This window comes from Myotis daubentonii, chromosome 4 (genome assembly GCF_963259705.1).
Source record: "Myotis daubentonii chromosome 4, mMyoDau2.1, whole genome shotgun sequence".
Classification (NCBI taxonomy): Eukaryota; Metazoa; Chordata; class Mammalia; order Chiroptera; family Vespertilionidae; genus Myotis; species Myotis daubentonii.
In genome coordinates, this window is record NC_081843.1 from 34,706,187 (window position 1) to 34,725,242 (window position 19,056).

The 19,056-nt window shown below is 48.8% G+C and overlaps 1 protein-coding gene across 12 annotated transcripts in view; it reads right to left on the reverse strand.

Moving 5' to 3' along the window:
* Positions 1 to 19,056, reverse strand: part of CUX1 (cut like homeobox 1) — a 371,745-nt gene that overhangs the window by 67,566 nt on the left and 285,123 nt on the right. For 4 of the 12 annotated variants that reach the window (XM_059693543.1, XM_059693542.1, XM_059693541.1 and 1 more), the window contains 3 exons: positions 9,574 to 9,632; positions 6,063 to 6,111; positions 5,226 to 5,322 (listed from right to left, as the gene is read on the reverse strand). In XM_059693543.1, the coding sequence (XP_059549526.1) occupies positions 5,226 to 5,322; positions 6,063 to 6,111; positions 9,574 to 9,632 (205 nt within the window). Of the gene's footprint in view, positions 1 to 841; positions 944 to 2,398; positions 2,465 to 3,572; positions 4,242 to 5,225; positions 5,323 to 6,062; positions 6,112 to 9,573; positions 9,633 to 19,056 lie in introns of all 12 variants that reach the window. The other 8 variants (XM_059693533.1, XM_059693532.1, XM_059693531.1 and 5 more) reach the window with 3 other exon arrangements.

The window sequence follows — 19,056 nt, forward strand, 5'->3', positions numbered from 1 at the left end:
CCTAACCATGGGGGTGGCCCGTCCTCAGTTGCCACAGCTGCCAGAAGCCAGGCCTGGCAGGAGCCCTGTGCTCAGGTTCACGGAGGGGCTCTGCAGAGCAGGGCTTCATGCCTAAGGTAACTCAGGCACCCAGTTTCCTCTCCAGCGGTGTGAGCTGAATCTATGGCATGGCGCACTTCTCATTCAAAGCTCAACCAGAGAAACGCCGAAATGTGGGCGTTCTCTCCTCTTAGAGGAGGCAGCTCTCAGGAAGCTCGGGGCCAATTCCTGAGGCAGACTAGATGTGGACCGCAGAGGAGGACATCCATCCATTAAAACCCCCTGTTCCTCCTAGCAACATTCACTCCATAAAGCAGCTGTTAAGAATTTATTTTTCATCCACTCTTTCTCAGTAGTGTTTGGTTAAATATGTATCCGAACAACAAAAAGGCTATATTGCATTTAAAAAAGAACTACTAAAGTAAGTCAACAAGATCCTAGATCATGGGTACCTTATTGACTCAATGTTCAAGAATGACAGAAAACGAATGGTAACTATTAGCAAAAGACCTACTGCACTTGCCTAAATACTTGAAAACATACATTCTGCCTTTTTTTTTTTAATTGAAAAGTTAACGACTGCTGACCAGAATGCCCAAGACAATACAGTGGGGCCTTGACTTACGAGTTTAACTCGTTAAGGAGCTCGTTAACTCAAATTACTCTATCAACTCAATGCAAAAAATCGAAGAGAGACAGCTGGTATCTCAAAAAACTCGTTAGTCGGGACACTCGTAAGTCAAGGCCCCCCTGTATTCTAATTAAGTTTGGAAAACAGTAGTCAAAGAAGTGGAATCCATACCAGTTTTTTGCACTTGCAGTTCCCTTTTGGCTTGTTCCAGGATAGACTTGATTGCTTCATCGGACCCGGTTTCTGAGGCTCGGATCCGGGTGGTGATGTTACCTGCAAGGAGAAGCCACACCAATGACATCAAACCCACACCTGGAACAAGAACCGGTGCGGCACAAAGATGTCATTCTGATCAACAGATCTCACAGGAGTTGAGGCTGGTGATGGTAAGGAGGCAGGTATGGCCTCCCATTTACCTGTACCTGCTGTGCATGCAACTTCATAGCAGGTACCGTGACCCCATGCATAAAGGGCTTCGTGCTGAATCTACCTGACGTTGAATGTTATTCGGCCAGTGGGATAAGCTCTCACATTTACTCAAACTGGACACCAATGGGTTGGGACCAGGGAGAGAAAATCACTTAAAAGCAATTCTAATAACTGCTTTGACATGAGGCTATGTTCAAGGTTCTGTACGTGTATTTGAGGATGGTATCCCAAAAGAAAAAACGGAAAAGAAGGGTAAAAGGTTGAGGCTGATTACCTATTAATCATTTGGATGTACAAAGTAAAGAGGCTAAAGGCTTAACTTAAAATTTTCAATGTTATCACATCCTGTCTTTTAAAAGTTTATGAATGAGCCAGCCTGTGTGGCTCAGTGGACTGAGCATCGTCCCATGCACCAAGAGGTCACTGGTTCAATTCCTGGTCAGCGCACATGTCCAGGTTGTGGGTTTGGTCCCCAGGAGACCGTGTGCAGGAGGTAGCTGATCGATATTTCTATCTCTCTTTCCCTCTCTCTGCCCCTCTCTAAAATCAGTAATACATTTAAAAAATTTATTAATGAGGAGAGGAGCCTACAGAAATCCCCAAAGGACAAGAATTCAGTCTTTTGGTTACACGGTGATGCTTTGCAGAGTAGCTGCAATACAGATGTATTGAAGCTACTACGGCCCGGGGGCTGGCCCCAGTTCTTTCTGGAAGCCATCCACGTTTTAATTTTTCACTACCTTACTAAATATCAACTGCCACACCAAACCATTTAAAACCCAGCAAACCACTGGGACCAAGCCCCATAAGAGATGCCACTCCAAGGAGTGTGGTCGGGCTTGGCTAGCAGGGCCCACAGGAAAACTGATTATGATTGGAATTTGTCCACTCTGTAGCACCTTCAACGTATTTCAGAATTAAAAGATAGTACAAGGAAGCAGCAATATCTCATTTGACTTAGTCACCTGATTTTTCTCAGAGCAACAACTGTTATTCTTTCACCTGCTTCTGAGAAAATGGAAAAGGTATAATTTGAATCTAACGGGGTTTGGGATTCTTATTTGGGGACTAAATCTTAGTGGTGGAGCCCACCTCTTCCGCACTCGGTAGAGTGCAAGCAGCTCAGAAGGAAGGGGCCTTGTGTACTTGAACCCGTGCTTTGTTTTATACTTACTATCTGTTTTTCCATCAGGTTCCAGGCCAGAATCACACTGCACAGTTTTAACCCAAATACACAGCTAAGGACATGCTGCTTCCTAGGTTACTAACTGCAAAGAAAAACACCTGCCTGCAACATACCTTCAGACCCATTTCTTCGTTTCGGTACTTCCTGAAATAGTCTGTTCAGGCTCTGGCCTGGATTCTCTGTTGAAAAACAAGTGTGGTAAGAACAAAACAATCAGGGGGATGGTGGTGTTGACGATATGGGCTGCGTGACATGAAATCTGAGCCAGCTGTAACTACCGAGAGGGCTCGGGGCTTCCTGTGCAACTTGGGAGCTACTAGAAACTTCTGAGAGGCCCTTCCCTGGCTGATGGGCCTCAGAGGCCATGGCTCTGCTGCAAAAGGAGATCAGACGAACCTGCGGCACCAACGCCACCAGGGCAAACAGAGGGAGCACTGCCGCCAAGCGAATTGCCCACCAGCCCCCGGGACAAAGCTCACATTAATCATCCAAAGACAGTTAACATCGCCATAAAAACCTCCATGTGCTTTATGTAAACTGATGCCGTTTGAGTGTCTCCCTTTGATTTGTTTTGAGCCTAAATTTCAAGTTTTTTCAAATGTGTCTAAGATTACCTCTCTATCACTGTTGCTTTAGCAGAATGATCCCCTGCTGTTAGAGAGGGAAGGAATTCTTTCAATTAGGGACCAGATTGACTTTTTATCTTTTGATGGAGGGTGGGGTAGGAAAGATGTTTTAATGAAACTTTCATGTATTTAACTCAAGGCAGGCGTGTTTTGCTTATAATGCTAAATAAATCACTAAATAGAACATAGTCACCGGGAGCGAGTTGGCCACAGGACACACTCCCTGCTGTGTGGTGGGAAGAGAGGACACACTCTCTCGACGGAAGCAGCTCTGTGTGAGAATGGACCCCGTTGCTGCTGCTGCTCTAGGGCTGGTTGGTACCTCAAGAACGCCTCCTCATGTGAGGCCATCACCCAAGGCCAATCGATCCCTGGACACTAAACACACTGAGAGATCGTATGTAATGTAATTCTACCGATTCAATACACGGTACTGAAATACTGAGTTTACTACATGTGAGGTGATGAGCGTGTTTCAGAGGCTGGATCTCCCAAATCTAACAACTTTTACTCTTGCCAGTTGACCCTTGAACTCTGGAAATAGTAGAGCTGAAGAGAATTTTACCTGAGGTGATGCACAAATGTTTCGTCACACACAGACACACACACAGCACTCTGTGACAGGCTCACACGCTGGTGCCAACCCATGAAAGTCTCTCACCTCTTTGTCTGCCTTGGATGCTGCGAAGAGCCAAGATGTTCTGCTCATCCGAGAGGAACTGCTTCATCTTGTGAAAAGGCTCCTTCCCGCGAACAGTCAGTTTATTCCATGGTTTGGGCCGGGCCAGAATCTCGCTCACGGACCCTTGAGACAGTCCCAAGACATAGTGTCCAAAAATGCGCTGTCCAATATTGTGCTTGATCAACTGCTCTTTCACCTGCCGGGCGATTTCTGCAGTGTCTATCTCCTCGCCCTCGGAGACGCTCCCAGCACTTTCTGACTGGCTGGGAGACGGGGCCATGCCATTTACATCTGGGCTTTGTTGTAATGGACTTTGGGAAGATATGGAGTTTGTGCTGTATGGACCTGTTGAAAAAATCATGCTTGTGCTTCCTGCTTCCTGCATGGCCTTGGAGTAGAAGGACTGCATTAGCTGTCGTTGGAGGAGAGAGTTTAGTGCAAATTTTCCCGTAGAAGCCAGGGGTAGGCTGGGGCTTGCCAGGGATGAGCTGAAAAAGTCTTGCGTTAACCCCGCTGGTGAGAACTGGTGTGTACCATTAGTATTGGAAGCCTGCTCCCCCGTGTTGCGGGGCAACTGAGGAGGGGGCGCCGGCAAAGGTCCAGGACGCCGACTCTCAGGCTGGTCTTTCCCTTTTCTCCTGGCTGACCCTACAAGGAAGGGCAAACATAATGCATTATGGGGGATTCAAAAGGGAAAAAAAACCAAGACCAAAATGCAAAGTTTGCCCCACATAAGGGAAAAAAAGTGCATATTTTACAAGGGCCAATGAGCAGTGTTGGTTTGTTTTCAATTGAATTTTTAAATCAGCCAAACAAGGCCCCCCGGAAACAAGCAACATGCATTTCATGTTTGCACCTTTCTTGTACGTTGCAGCCTGGAGAGTCCCCTTGACATAGATTCAAACTCCTAAAGTGACAAGGAGCCGGTACCACACACAGTAGAGTTGACAAGTCGCGGGCCTCTGGCATTCGAGCTATTGCCAGGAGAGCCCTACCTGAGGAGCAGCAAACACTGACATTCTGGGACCAACAGATTCTCACACCACGTGCTCGGAGGCGAATGCACTGCACCGAGTCCGCTCGATCGAAGGCACGCACATTTTAAGAATGAAATATCATCGGAGCCCGAGACACTTTTAAATGGTTTACCAGCTACCAAAACCAGAAGCAGTCAGTGACGCCACCATTTTGGGATGAGCAAAGAAAGGCTAAGGATGGGGGACGTGTTCCCAAGAGAAGCCTGACGAAGGAAGAAAAGCTCCACTGAGCCTGGAAGGGCAGGGCTAACCTTGTCCGCAGCCCCCGGAACACCACGAGCGAGAGGCCACACAACTAGGCAAAGATGAGAAAGCCAACATCCTCCGAGTGTCCCTCCTGCGATCTGCAACACTGGCCCTAACTGACCTCCACAGATACTCTGCGGCCACATATTTCACCTTGACCGTCTTTAAGCAGGCGGGGGAGGGGAGGAGAGGAGCAGTGAGGAGGACGAGGAGACCAAACACTTATTAGTCAAGGTTCTCATCAACCAGTGATGTTCCCATCATGCATCGGCCCAGACTCACGGTTCACCTTCCTCTTCCTCGACCCCGGAAGGGACCGAGCAAGGCTCGTGAGAGCCTGTCAACCTACCGCTCAGGTCGCTGTTGGAGATGCGCAGAGAGGCGTTCTCGGACTGCAGCGAGCGGTTCTTCTCCAGCAGCAGCACCTCCAGGGGCTTGGATGCGTCCTAGACAGGGCAGAGTGGGGCTCACTGCGGGCGACCACCCTCTACTCCTCAGGCCTCAGACCCTGCAACCACACTGCTCTATGGCTTCCCACCCAACATGTTATGGAAATCTGACTTCTCCCGATGGTGATTGACACCCGCATGGAAAACATTCAAGTTCCTTTCCAAAAGAATTCATTCCAGTTGTAATAATTTTTCTTCTTCTAGACAACTATTCTCTATTTTGTCCCCAAAATCAAGCGGTATAAACCTGTGTCTCATCTGGCAATAGGACTGGCTGCAGAGCCATACACCTGTCAGAAAATCATTGTAAAGGTGCCAGCCACAAAGAGTCAGCTGTTTTATGGGCATCAGGAGCAGGATTCCATGAGATTACTTAAATTTTAATTGGCTACCAGATTACCAAGTGCTATTGTCACCTTGCCTCTGTAGATAATAAAAGCTCCCAAGCCAGCCTTTCTGGGCTGATCTTTAACACAATCTGAAATTGTTTTTATTCAAGTTCTTTGTACCAACTTAAATCACAATTTCACCGAAACTGAGTTACCAGTTTGGAAAACACTAACTTTTCTTTTTAAATAAAGACAAATTGCTTTAACTTGGTTAAGTGTTCTTGAGGCATGATTGGCCAGCTAAGGGCGAGAGGTCTCACAGAAATATTGATCGTGAAGCTCGCCTAGAGACAGTGACATGGCCATGCGGACACTCATACACACTAAAAGCAAAGTGAGACCATGTACCTGTGTCCCAGCTCCCTCAGATGGTGCAAACTCCATGGACTTCAGAATACTGCAAAGAGCAAGACAGAGTGGTTATTTCCTACTCTGACCTTTGTTCACAGCCATACTAATGAGCATCAACATCATGGTTTCCTGCTCTCCAGGACCAGAGGATCTGACAACTTTAACAACTTCCCTGGCAGCACTATAATCTGATAATGGTCTCTAGAATAACTACTCAACTAGCAGTTGGCCAGCAAAAGTTTCTTGCCCGGCATGTAAATCATTCCATATGGAATCACACCAGGTCTGTTCAGAGTATAATTTTAAAGTTGAACACAGGCATAACATTGATGCAAGTGGAATGTATTTGTAAAGCTTAGTGGGAATGAAAACGCTGGTACAAGGAAGCCAGAGAGAGCGAAATCTCAGCACCATAGGGCTGTCACCCCACACGCTCAAGTGGTAGCTGGCACCTGGGCATAGGGAAATGGGCAAAGAGCATGGCCCCACACCTGGATGGCTCAAAAGCTGGCACAGACCTTCTCTGCAGCCCTGGGCTGGGGAAGGAGCATCATTGCAAAGATGTGGGAGAACAGGTTTATTTCTCCTTTGTTCTCCTTATCATTGAAATCACACCAGCCTCTAGCTTGCTTCAACAAGCCCGAGAGCTGAGTGAGGTCAGGTGCCCAGAACTGCTGTTTCCAGTGTTTCCTTAGCATGGACATCGCTTTCTTTCTGTGAGTCTATTGGGGAGGAAAGGGCAAGGCAGTCCATGTGGGTGCTCCCCTCACACACAAGGAGGGAAGGCTGCACATCTGAGGCACGGGTCACCTGAGTTCTGCCAGCATTCTCAAAGCCAGGACGTCAGCCTCTGCCCTCTTTAAGCTCCATGGAAGTGTCACCAGGAGAGCAGTGTGTAAAAATGCCACGGGTCCCGGGAGACCACTTTCTGCCAAGCCACCACGAGGTTCAGCCGACTGCTCTTAGTTTCCCTCTGGTTGTACCTTCGCAGTGGCCCTTGTCATGTAAACTAACAGAACAGCATGCCAGGAGCTGATGTGGGCAGGCCGTGCTGTAGGAAACGCTAAAGGACTTGGCCTCGCCCACCAGACAGGTGCCTGGAGCGTGCTCTTTCTTGGTGGCCATTAGTTTGCTCACAACTGTGTGCTTGCCGGAGAGCTTCCTCAGGACCACACAAGAGAGGACGGAGTCTCCAAGTTCACACTGAAACACCGGTGTCTCTTCATGGAGTTAACAGATATTTACCGACGACTCATGTGCGGTCACTGGACAACCGGAACCACTCCTCTCCTCATCCTCATGGGCATTATAGGCTCTTTCAGGGAAGACAAAATCCAAAGAGCACGGGGAAGAGAAAACCTGTGGGGCCCTTGGTAGGAGAGACCTCATTAGGCTGGAGACAAGGTCTGTCCGTGGAGGAGTTGAGTCTGAGACGGGCCTTGAAGGAACAGGATGCTTTACAGGCCACTGCAGGGTGTGGAAACCCCGGCACAGATGGGAAGAAAACGTGAGCATGTTTCTGAAAAAGCACTGAAATCACTAGGAAGTGGGAGGCCAAGGACACATTTTATCAGAAAAGCCACCGAGTGGGGTGGCTGCCGGATGCTGACGTGGTGGTGGGGGCTGTGGTGTGCAGATGCAACAAGAGGGCTGGCAGGAAGGTGGAGGGTGCTCTGGGAGGAGTGAGGGCCAGTGAGGCAGGTGGGCAGACAGGAGGGACAGACCAGGGATGAGCTATAGGCTGGAGTCAAGGAGCCTTGGTTCCTGGGAACGGAGGTGGTCGGAGTGGGGGTGTGGGACTGATCTCAGCCTGGGGACGAAGGGGTCTTGGGTGAAGGCCTTCACATCAGTTCCTCTGATTCAACACTAGGAGGTGGCACCCATTTTCTTTCTTTTGAGGAGGGAAGAAGAGGGAAAGGAAGGGAAGACTGGATAGGAAGGCAGGTACAGAGGGCCAACCTGGTAAAAAATATACATCCCTGAGTTGGAAATGGGGTGGTGGAGAGTACAGGGCTTGAAGAAGCTAGAAATGTAGAGATTAGGGGTCGGCCAAGAAGGTCCTGGCAGAGGCTGTGTGGCAGAGGGAGTGAGGCTGCACAGGACTGAGCAGAGAACCTGGAGGTACCTCACCAGGGAGGCTGGGGTCATACGGCTGAGGACGGCTCCTGGACGAGGCGGCAAGAAGGTTCCTAGCAGACCCGAGGAACGGGATTAAGAACACAAAGAACAGCATGGCAAGTTGTATATACTCATTTTAAATGGAGAAACTGAAAAAGTCAGCAAGAGAAAGGAGCTGATAGAATAGCAGGAAGGAGTAGGAAGGAAGGGAGCCAGGGTCCAGGTTGAGGGGTCAGCCTGGGGAGATGGGAGATGGGAGAAGCCAGGACAGGAGTGATTTCAAGGCAAAGGGGGAAGATGTGGGATGTCTGTCTCCTCTGCAGAGCAGAGCACAGGGTGTCTGCTGAGGGCTCAGGTGGGGACAAAAGAGGGTCCCTGGGCAGCACAGAGCCAAAGCAGCAGTGGAAAGAACACAGCCTGCAGGGACCTCACACACCACAGTGACTTCCTACCAGGACTTGATGACCTGGCCATGGAGGCAGGGCAAGTCCAGGCAGAAGAGGGTGGGCTGTGTGCTCTGAGGGGCTGCCCCTGAGCTGCAGGCTAGGGGAGGAGGTTGTGAGCTCGGAGGGTGCTAGAACTGGGGGACAGGTTAGGGCCTAGAGCAGCCGTGGGCAAACTATGGCCCGCGGGCCGGATCCGGTCTGTTTGAAATGAATAAACGAAAAAAAAAGAAAGACCGTACCCTTTTATGTAATGATGTTTACTTTGAATTTATATTAGTTCACACAAACACTCCATCCATGCTTTTGTTCCGGCCCTCCGGTCCAGTTTAAGAACCCATTGTGGCCCTCGAGTCAAAAAGTTTGCCCACCCCTGGCCTAGAGCCTGGGAGCTGCAGGAGGACCAAGAGTAGTCCCAGGGAAGGAGTCTGAGGCAGGAGGGCCAAGTTGGGTGGTGGGCCCTGAGGAGGGAATGTCTGAGCTTGAGAATGTAGCACTAGCACAGATGGGACAACACACTCTCAGATGCTGCCTCTCGGGTGGGGAACTGGGGTTGGGAGACAAAAGTCCTGGAGTCTAGGCAGCCAGGGAGGTGGGAGGCCAGGTGTACTCTTTCAGGTGGAAAAGTTTCCTTGTTCTGCTTCTGCTTTGGGGATTTATAACTGAAAAACAAGCTCATATTTTATAATGTCTAAAATGGTAATAACTCCCAATTCTGTGCATACTGGTATACTTAAAATGCATAGTTTTATAAAAAGCCCAATAATTCAGGCACAGGCCTCAGGGCAAACACCCAGGGCGGCCCAGAACATGGCCCTGTGGTGCAGCGTCTGCTGATGCTGCGACCAATGATCTGAGGCTGCCCGCTCATTGCCATGGTGTTTTTTAGCAAATGTCCCCAGTGAGCTCTGGCTCATGAGTGGCTGAGCAGGCATCTCCACACTTACTTGAGTTCTTTCTTCACCTCTTCATAGTCAGCCTGTCCTTTGAGTTTTTCTTCCAGTTGCTGAAAACAGAGAGGAATTTTATTAGTCACCATGTCTGAAATAGGTCAATGGACTCTGCTATAAACTGAGTGTTTGTGTCCTTCTGCCACCCTCCCCTCTTCCTGGCAATGCATATGTTGAGATCCTAACTCCCACTGTGATGGATCTGGAGATGGTGATTAGGTCATGAGGGTGGAGCCCTCATGAATGGGATTAGTGGCCTTATAGAAGTGGCCCAGAGAGCTCCCTCGCCTATTCTATTCTGCCCTGTGCAGATAGAGAGAAGAAGGCAGTCAGGGAGGGGGCTCTCACCAGACACCAAATTTGCCAGTGCCTTGATCTTGGATTTCCCAGCCTCCAGGACTGAGAGAAATAAGTGTTTATTGTTTACTAGAGGCCCAGTGCACAAAATTTGTGCACGGGACGGGGGGGGGGGTCCCTCAGCCTGGCCTGCACCCTCTCCAATCTGGGACCCCTGCGGGATTGGGCCTAAACTGGCAGTCAGACATCCCTCTTGCAATCCAGGACTGCTGGCTCCTAATCACTCGCCTGCCTGCCTGCCTGATTGTCCCCTAACTGCCCCCCACCCCCCCGCCGGCCTGGCTGCCCCCTAACTTTCCAAAAGGAAGTTGGACATCTGGAAGATGTCCGGTTGACCTGGTCTAATTAGCATATTACCCTTTTATTAGTATAGATAAGTTCCCCAGTCTATGGTATTCTGCTCTGGCAGCCAAATGGACTAAACAGATTTCACTGATTACATTCCCTGTAAAACATCCAGCGGTCCCTGAGAGGGAACCCAAAAATGTACAAATGAAAGCTGATAACGTGTGGTGTCGTCTTTTGTTCTTTACTCTGTGGTCTGGTGTGAGCATGTATGTTAGTGGACACAGGCATTCACACACACACACACGTTAATGTAAGACTGTAACATAAAATTTGGAAAACAATAAGGAAAAGGCCATTTTGTACGAATATCATGAAATGACAAACAGAATGAAGAGATGCTCTGCTAGTATTGTAAAAACAGCAAGTGGCTTTTCACAAACCATGTTTGGCTAGCTGATGCATATAGTCAGTTGTTAACACCCTTGGTGGGACCCTGCAAACCAAAGATATAGCCCCTTTTTTGTTGAGGCTGTCATCAGATAGGCATCAGGAAAAAGCACTTGCAGGGGCTCTCAGGAGCAGAGGCCTGTTCAGCTGGGTGGTCAGTGTTTCCCTGACAGTTCTGAACCCTGTGGGGAGGGCCCTCCAAGGGTGCCCTGGCCAGCAGGGCCACGGCAGATCCCCTGATGGCCCTTCAGAGGAAAGGTGAGGGGTTTTGTCCAGGAGTGCAGGGGAGTGACAGCATATTTCCCAGGCAGGACGATGCTCTAATAGGCTCCATTGGAGTCTGTGTGCTCGCTGGGCATTCATTGGCGGTTTCAGCACGGAGCTCGACAGGCTTTCTTGCCAGGCAGGCCTTTGGCATAGGGAGGTCAGCAGCTGCGCTTCCCTCTATGAAGGTGCTTTGGACTAGTTTGCTTTTTTTTCTCCCCATTAGGGAGCTCTGTAGGGGAAATAAGCAGCTTAATAAAAACACAAAGACCCAGGTTGCGGGGAAGGGTTCTAACGACTTAGCGTGTTTCCAAACCTGGGGTGAACAAATTCCTGGGCCTGAATCAAAGCACCTCTCCATCTCCAGGGCTTCCATTCGCCTTTGGCTTGACCAGCCACAACTACAATCTCAGTTTAAAGACATCTGGGAACGTGTTGGAGTTGAGGGAGGAGATGCTCATGTGGCCATCAGCTTGGACATTTACCCGAATCCCACCCTGCTCGCTGTTTCAAGAATTCAGGTGTTCTATAAACAAAAGTCATTTAGTCCATTTTTCTACTGCATTTACTGGCAGTTTGGTGTATTTTCCATTGCGTAAAATTGTGCTGCCCTAGTTCCTTTATAAGACCTCTTGCCAATGTTATGTTTATAATGGTTTCTCAGCCATAATCAAGCAGGGGGTAGCATGCACTCATTTTCTGACAAAAGAATCTCAGAAGGTGCTCATGAAAAAATGATTACTTCATTCTTCTCTTTATGGTGGAATAGCAGGAAGCACTAATGTGCTAACCCTCCCAAACAAAAGAGCCAGTGCTGCTGGGATACAGAAATACCTTTCAGACTGAGGAATTCACTGACGCTGGATACAAAATACATAAAACTTGGTCATGTTCAGAGATCAGGAGAAAGGAAGAAAGGCAGCGAGAGGGGAAAACATGGAACACTTCAGAACTCAGCATGTCACTGAACCTGGAGTCAGTTCTGTCTCTTGCAACCTTGGACATGTCAATAAACTTCTGGTCTATAGAATGGGATAGCAGCAATGACCTTAAAGGGTTTAGCTAAGGGGCACAAAGGCAAGGACATGGTGCAAATGTTGGCATGGTGGGCCTCGGATGTGGGATCATTACCATCGCCAAGTCCCAGTCCACTTTCCTGAGAGCACAGTTGCAGGTCTTTTTTGCAGACCTGAGGTCGGCCCCGATCAGAAGGCTCTAGGCTGGAGTCTGTCATTTGGTTGGGTATAAGCATTCACTGAGGACTAAACAGCTTCCACTGAAATTTCTGCCACCAGCTTAATTAAGAACACAAGACCACGCCTCTAAAGCTCTGACGATGTCTCTGCTCGTTGGGCAAATGGATGGAGGTCTGACCAAGCTTGTCCTGACCTGTGAGCACTTCAGCCTGTCCCCAGAGTGCCAGGAAGCATAGGCAGGGCTGACCACTGGCCTCTGACACTGTAAATGCCATCAAGGAAGAAAGACCAAACGTCCTCAGCTCAGTTCTGTGACCAGAAACTCCTTGCTGAGTACCTAGAAAGCCTACTTCCAAGCCTCAATCTGGAAAGGGCAACAGGTGCTTAACCTGCCGTTCTCATCGGACAAAGATCCCTCTCTCAGAATCGCTAATGTTCACTGGGTAGGCCCAATTCTATGCTTGGTTCTGCATCTCGCTATCTTCCTTAATTGTTGCAACACCCTGCAGAGGCATCTATCTGCCCAAAGAAAGAAAAAGAATCACTGAGTTCTACAATCAGACCTCGTCAGAGCAGAGGCTGCCCTGCCTGCTGCAAGGCTGCGCTGAGCCTCACAGGCGGACGGCAGCTCTCAGATGCAGGGAGACCTTCACAAGACACTTAACTTCTCTAGGCTTCAGTTTGTTCATAAATGGGGCCGTGATGCACACAGTACCATGCTTCTGCGAGGCTTCAATGAAATAATGCGTATTAAGTGCTTAGTGCAGTGCTTGGCACATGGTAAAGCACCCAGCAATGGCCGTTATTATTGTTTCCCTAGTTATTATTACTTTACCCTTGGATGTGACTAAATTGTTTCTGAAGAGGCTCTGTGGTTCTGAATCCAGGGGCTCTGTTTATGACGTTCTCCACTTCCCAATGTCATCTCTCAATGTCCCCACTGTTCTGTGGCAGATCCATGGGGAAGGAACACAGGTGCCTGGACCGATTCTGGCTCTTAAGTGCTGATGGCAGGAAAGGCAGCCCCATATCCAGTTCCATGAATGCAGATTTGGAAGCCAGATTATCTTCCTGAAAAGGTACTTATCTAAGCAACACACATGGGCTTTATACAGACAGGTGAGAAACGGCCACATGTCAGAAACAGGTTGCTAGCCCAGGCTGAGTTGTGACCTTGGGTGATAGGCTTAGCAAGCAAGCAAGCAAGAATGTACTGGCCGCAGTGCACACACTTGGGAGAGTGAAATGAAGAAGGACATAGAACAGTGGTTCTCAACCTTCCTAACGCCGCGATCCTTTAATACAGTTCCTCATGTTGTGGTGACCCCCAATTTCATTGTTACAAATTGAACATAATTAAAGCATAGTGATTAATCACAAAAACAGTATGTAATTATTTATGTGTTTTCCGATGGTCTTAGGCGACCCCTGTGAAAGGGTCTTTTGATCCCCAAAGGGGTCGCCACCCACAAATTGAGAACCGCTAACCTAGAAGAAGTAACGGGGAACCTAGGCTGGGTTGCTTTGGTTCACTGAGAAGTCAGAGAAAGGGGGTTAGCCTGGGACGAGCTGCTGCTGCTCATTGCTCCCCTGGTTGCAAATCTTGTGGGGTCCCTTCGAGTTTAGGAGATGTAGGCCTGTGGGGGAAAGGAAGGGGGGAGACAATGGCACGGGCTTCCTATAGGGGAGAGGGCGCTATATGAAGTTCTTAAATTCCTGGCTAAGACTCAAATATAAGAAAACTTAATTTAAAGTGCAAAGTATTTTGGTGTGTAGCAAATTAGGCACTACACTTATAAACGATATCTTAGTCAAGTTATACCACAGGGCTTTCCCTGTTCTGGGGCTGCCAACTTAAGGGGCCTCTGGCACGGGACACAAATACAAAGACCCTGGGAAAGGCCTCATCTTCCAGGCCGCACAGCGAGGGGGTCAAGGCAGCAATACCTCTTTGCAATAAACAGACTGTGGGCCAGAGAGGTGGCTATGTTGCAGTTTGCAGACAGCTCCACCTTCCTCCTCCAGGATGATGATCAGAGCTAGGTTCTTGGCAGCGCTGTCTGGAGACTGACAGTTCAGGTGTCGGTGTGTGACGCCTGGTACTCAGCTGGAGCCCTGGGTTCCCTGGTCCAGGGCAGGGATCTGAGGCATAGCTCCTGGGGTTGATACAGATTTTCTGGGGTCTAGGACTAGGCAGTGTATGCCTCCTTTTTACCTAAATGGGGGCCCCCTTCAGTCCCTACTGTTCCTCGGTGAGAGGCAGCATCTACGGATGCTGGGCAAGGGGGAGAAGCCCAGGGATGGCTGGGTGGGCATGTGCCCACATGGAAGCTGAGCATTCAAGACAAAAGGAGGAGACCACAGGCCAGATAGGGGTTGGCGGGGAGAGCGACGGCTATGTTGGAGCGCTTGCTGCAGGCAGGAGAAGGGTGGCTCTGGATAAAGGCCCTTCTATGGTAACCCTGTTACAGGTCACCTTCAACTTCCTCGAGCTGTGATCTAGGTGTGACCCAGACACAGGGCAGAATGGTGTCATCACACAGCAGGAGGGTCCTGGCCCAATATAGGCCACCTGGACATTGCAAGTCATGGTCAGCTAAGGGTGCTGCAAGCTGGGGACTATGCAAGTGAAACACCAGGATTTACTCACAAGTGACTAGAACACATGCATCTTCTTAAGAGGATTCACTTTAGATTCCCACAATTAGCTCCCTGAATCATCTCCAGTAACACCCACTGGTTCACAGCGATTTACAGGACACTACTTGAAACCTCCAGCTCCTGTATCAATCCTAGAACAGCCCTTTTGGTTTCTGGAGATTGCTCCCCCTAGGCCTCACCACTGCTCCCTGAGTGGTACCATCTTCGCCCTTCCTCCTCCCCAGGGAAAGCACACTGTCCTTCCTCCAATCTGCTCACAGTGCCTTCAAGACCCAACCAGGGCGAGGCTCTGGGAGGCTCGGTCCTAGGCTCCTCTGCTTTCAGGATGCAGATGCTCGTGCGTCCAGGGTAAGTCTCCCCTATGGTGGGGGGTGGGTGCAGTGGAGGCACATGCACGGGTCTCCCATATACAGCGCCAGGCTACAAACTACAGGGCCTGGCCTCTCCTAACTGCAGTGGCCTCCTCCACAAAGCGGTGGTCATCATGCCCGCCCACCTAGTGAGGGTCAAATGGGATGTGGATGTTAGAGCTTTATGCACTGCGATGTTGCTAAGATGCTTGTTAAAACATGATAGAGGGCAGCCTTTATCCAGAGTCAACACACTGCCTGGTGAGGAAACTTATGTAACCAAAGAGGCAGCGTTCAGAATTAAAGGCATGGAGTGACTGTAGAGAAGCAGTAATCAGTCTTTTGTTCCTGTCCCAACCTCCTGAGGGACACAGCAAGCTCTACAGCGGCTCAAGAGGACCACCAGCACGTCAGGAGGTGGGGTGAGGGGCCCAGAGGGTTGGGGAGGCATGCGCAGCTTGGAGGCAGTCCTGCAGGTCACTGTAATACACCTGCCCAAAGATGTAATTTCTCCCTATGGGAGACTGGCTTCCTTTTAGCTATCTTTTCTCATAAATATAATTTTAAATGTAAGCTTTTGGAAGCATTGTTTTCTGTGCTATAGTGAACATAATGTAGGTGACTGCCTAATCATACTGCCTCTATTTTTAAAAAATTTATTTTATTTTTATCTTCACCCAAGGAGAATATTTTTTCCATTGATCCTCTACAGAGAGTGGAAGGGAAAGGGGAAGGGGAGAGAGAGAGAGATAGAAACATGGATGTGAGAGAGACACATTAACCCAGCCGTGGGCAAACTACGGCCCGCGGGCCAAATCCGGCCCGTTTGAAATGAATAAAACTATTGAAAAAAAAGACCGTACCCTTTTATGTAATGATGTTTACTTTGAATTTATATTAGTTCACACAAACACTCCATCCATGCTTTTGTTCCGGCCCTCCGGTCCAGTTTAAGAACCCATTGTGGCCCTCGAGTCAAAAAGTTTGCCCACCCCTGCATTAACCATTGCCTCCCGCACATGCCCTGGGGGTGGGGAATGAACCTGCAACCTAGGTATGTGCCCTTGACCTGAATTGAACCCTCGACCCTCTGGTGTGCATGCAGGCTGATGCTCTAACCATGGAGCACACTGGCCAGGGCTATACTGCCTCTGTTTTCAAGTATCCCAACAGAAGACCACAGAATAGAGTTATCAAAAATAGCAGCCCTGTAACAGCAGTGGGTTATTTCATCAATTACGAATATAGAATTGTACGTTACAAGTAGCACTGTGCTTGAGCACTGGTAGGTGAAGCAGGAGGAAACATCTCCCGCTTCTGAGTCTATTTCCATGTCTATTTGACTGTATACGGAGAGGAGAGTGATGCGCTTATGGTGAACTTGGCTTGAAAAAGCGAAACACGGGGAGGGAAAGACTGGTAAACATCCAATTGTCAATTTAGCCCCAAAACATCACAAATCAATTGTCTAAGTGAAGGGAAGAATCTCAATCACAGAGATTGGGAGCTTCAAGGTGCTAAGGCAGGTGACCTATTAGCCCCCAGAGCCATCCCGTTACAGACAGCACCACAGTGCACTGGCAGAGAGACCAAAGGCTCCCAGTCACCTCAAGTCTCAAGATTCTGCCCTGATGTCCCCGGCCCTTGTGACACCAAGTGCCCACATTCCACAGGCGACTGCCATTAGCATTTGCCTCAAAGGCCATTGTTAATGTTCACGGCAAAGCACCCACAACTCCAAGATGCTGAGGTGGCTGGAAGCTGCAGCATCCTCAAACGGATCCCAATTTGAGCCCCACACAGTGTCCCCAAAGCTGGACAACACGGTCCAAGAAGGAAAGGGCTGGGGGGAAGGGGAGGAAAGGGGTGGGGAGGGAGGAGGAGAGGAGAGCCCCCGGGAAGTTCAGGGACGGCTCACTGCTGCTTCTGTGCGGCCACCACCACTGGGTCACAGACCCCTGTTGCAAAAGCATCGGGCTGTCAATATGACGGGCCTCATTCATAAAATAGTTTCCTAATAATTGTACCGTTGCCTAGTTTAGATTTGAGACTATAAATTATACACATTAGGGGGGGAAAGAGCCCTGGGAAGGTATCTCATTCAATTAACCTTACTCCTTTGGGGAAGGCTAATGCCTTTTGTGTGCAGGTTCGATATTGGGGAGGTCTTCACTCCTGGCGAGAAGGGGTTAAGATAATTAAAACCAGAGAGGTCTTGTTACTAGAGGATATGTTTTGATTATTAGATCAGATGAAGATAAGGGAGCAATAATTTTGGAAGAAGTATTGCCGAATTGTTTCATTAACTGCACAGTATTAAAGATTTCCCCCAAGATATGGATAAAGAACATTAATTTGTGAAAACTGTGTTTCATTTTTTGTGAAGGCAAACATTAAAACCTTAACTGGTTTAGAGGAAATTGCTCTAGAATAAAAAATGCAAGCTCTACAGCCTCCCTCTTATGTAGTCCAATGCAGAATGCATTTGAGTCAAACCCTTTAATGGTAACAGAGGAGAGAAAGGCAAATTATCTAATAATAATGCCAATGCTAGGGTCAGAAATAGCTGTAACATGAGAAAATTAGATTTAATCTAGAAATAAAAAATGAGCACCAGTACTCACTGAGCAGGCTGATGAGAGAAAAAGACACAATGAAGAAATAAATGCCATGGTTGATGACAAATGTGACTAGGTCTCACACATCTTCCCAATCACAGGACTATCTCCCCCAAGGAGCCCAACCTGGCAGTTTCTTGGGCTGTGGATGAAACCTATCCCAAAGAGGCAAAGGAGAAGCTAGCGAGGCAGGGCTGTGGGTTCTGCCAGTGCCAGCGAGTTGCTATGAGGACAGACTTGTTGGTACTTAGCTCTGGGTCAGAAACATGGTCATGTGTCAAGAAGAAAACTTTCAATGGAAAAAGAAAATCAAGATGGCCCTACGACATTCTAGAATTGCTCTATATAAGAAAAAGTCCTGACATTTTTATAATTAAGCTTGATCCACCTTATTTAGCATACAATGATTATACTTGGCATTCATTCATTCATTCAATCACGCATCCCACAAATGGATGCTGAGTGGGGGCAGGAGGAGGCCCAAGGGGGCCTTGTGGAGGGACAGCCGAGTGGAGAAGGGGAATTTCTGGCCTGGGAGCAGGGGCCAAGCCTGTGCTGGTAAGACACTCTGAGGCTCTCTGGCTCTGACATGCTAGGAATCTAGGGTCCCGGGACTATCTTCAAATTACACTAAGTAACTTCAAATGATAGGAAATAGCTTAAGTAAAGTATATATATTTCAATATAATGAAAAAGATTCCAGGTTCTGAATTTGGGACACAAAGTTATGAGAAACCTCATGAGGACCTAGCTTTTGTCTGGGCTGCTGTGATTCTGCCTGGGAGGAAAGAGGCCAACTGTGTGAGCTGTGTTGAAGTTTAGGCAGCTGTGGTGTGTCCCAGGCCTGAGGGACAAAAAATGATCTTGCAGCTTGAGAGTAAGGCCCAGGGGGCTCAGGTGCCTCTTGCTTTCATTTCATCTGGGCACAGGCAGAGCTCACATTTCAGTGTGCCTGGGCAGCCCAGCAGAGCTGACTAATGGCATGTCTATGCAGACAGCCTGCGAACTTGACAGCTCCTCTCACCCACCCAAGAAGCACACAGAGCCTCCAGATCCAACACTGCCAGCCACAGCTCTCAAGTAGAAAAGCAGTGCCATGGGTGGGCGGGCACTGAGGATGGGGTTTCTACCAGGTGCTGAAGGTGCTGCCCAGGCTGGAGCTGGCAGAGGGGTTCAAAGCCCACCTCCCTGCCTTGGGTGCCAGGACTCTGCTTCTAGCTGCTTCACAGAGGTTCAAGGTTGCCATATTTGTTGACAATTCCAGATGTGATGCCTTCCAAAAAAGAATTCTGATGGAAT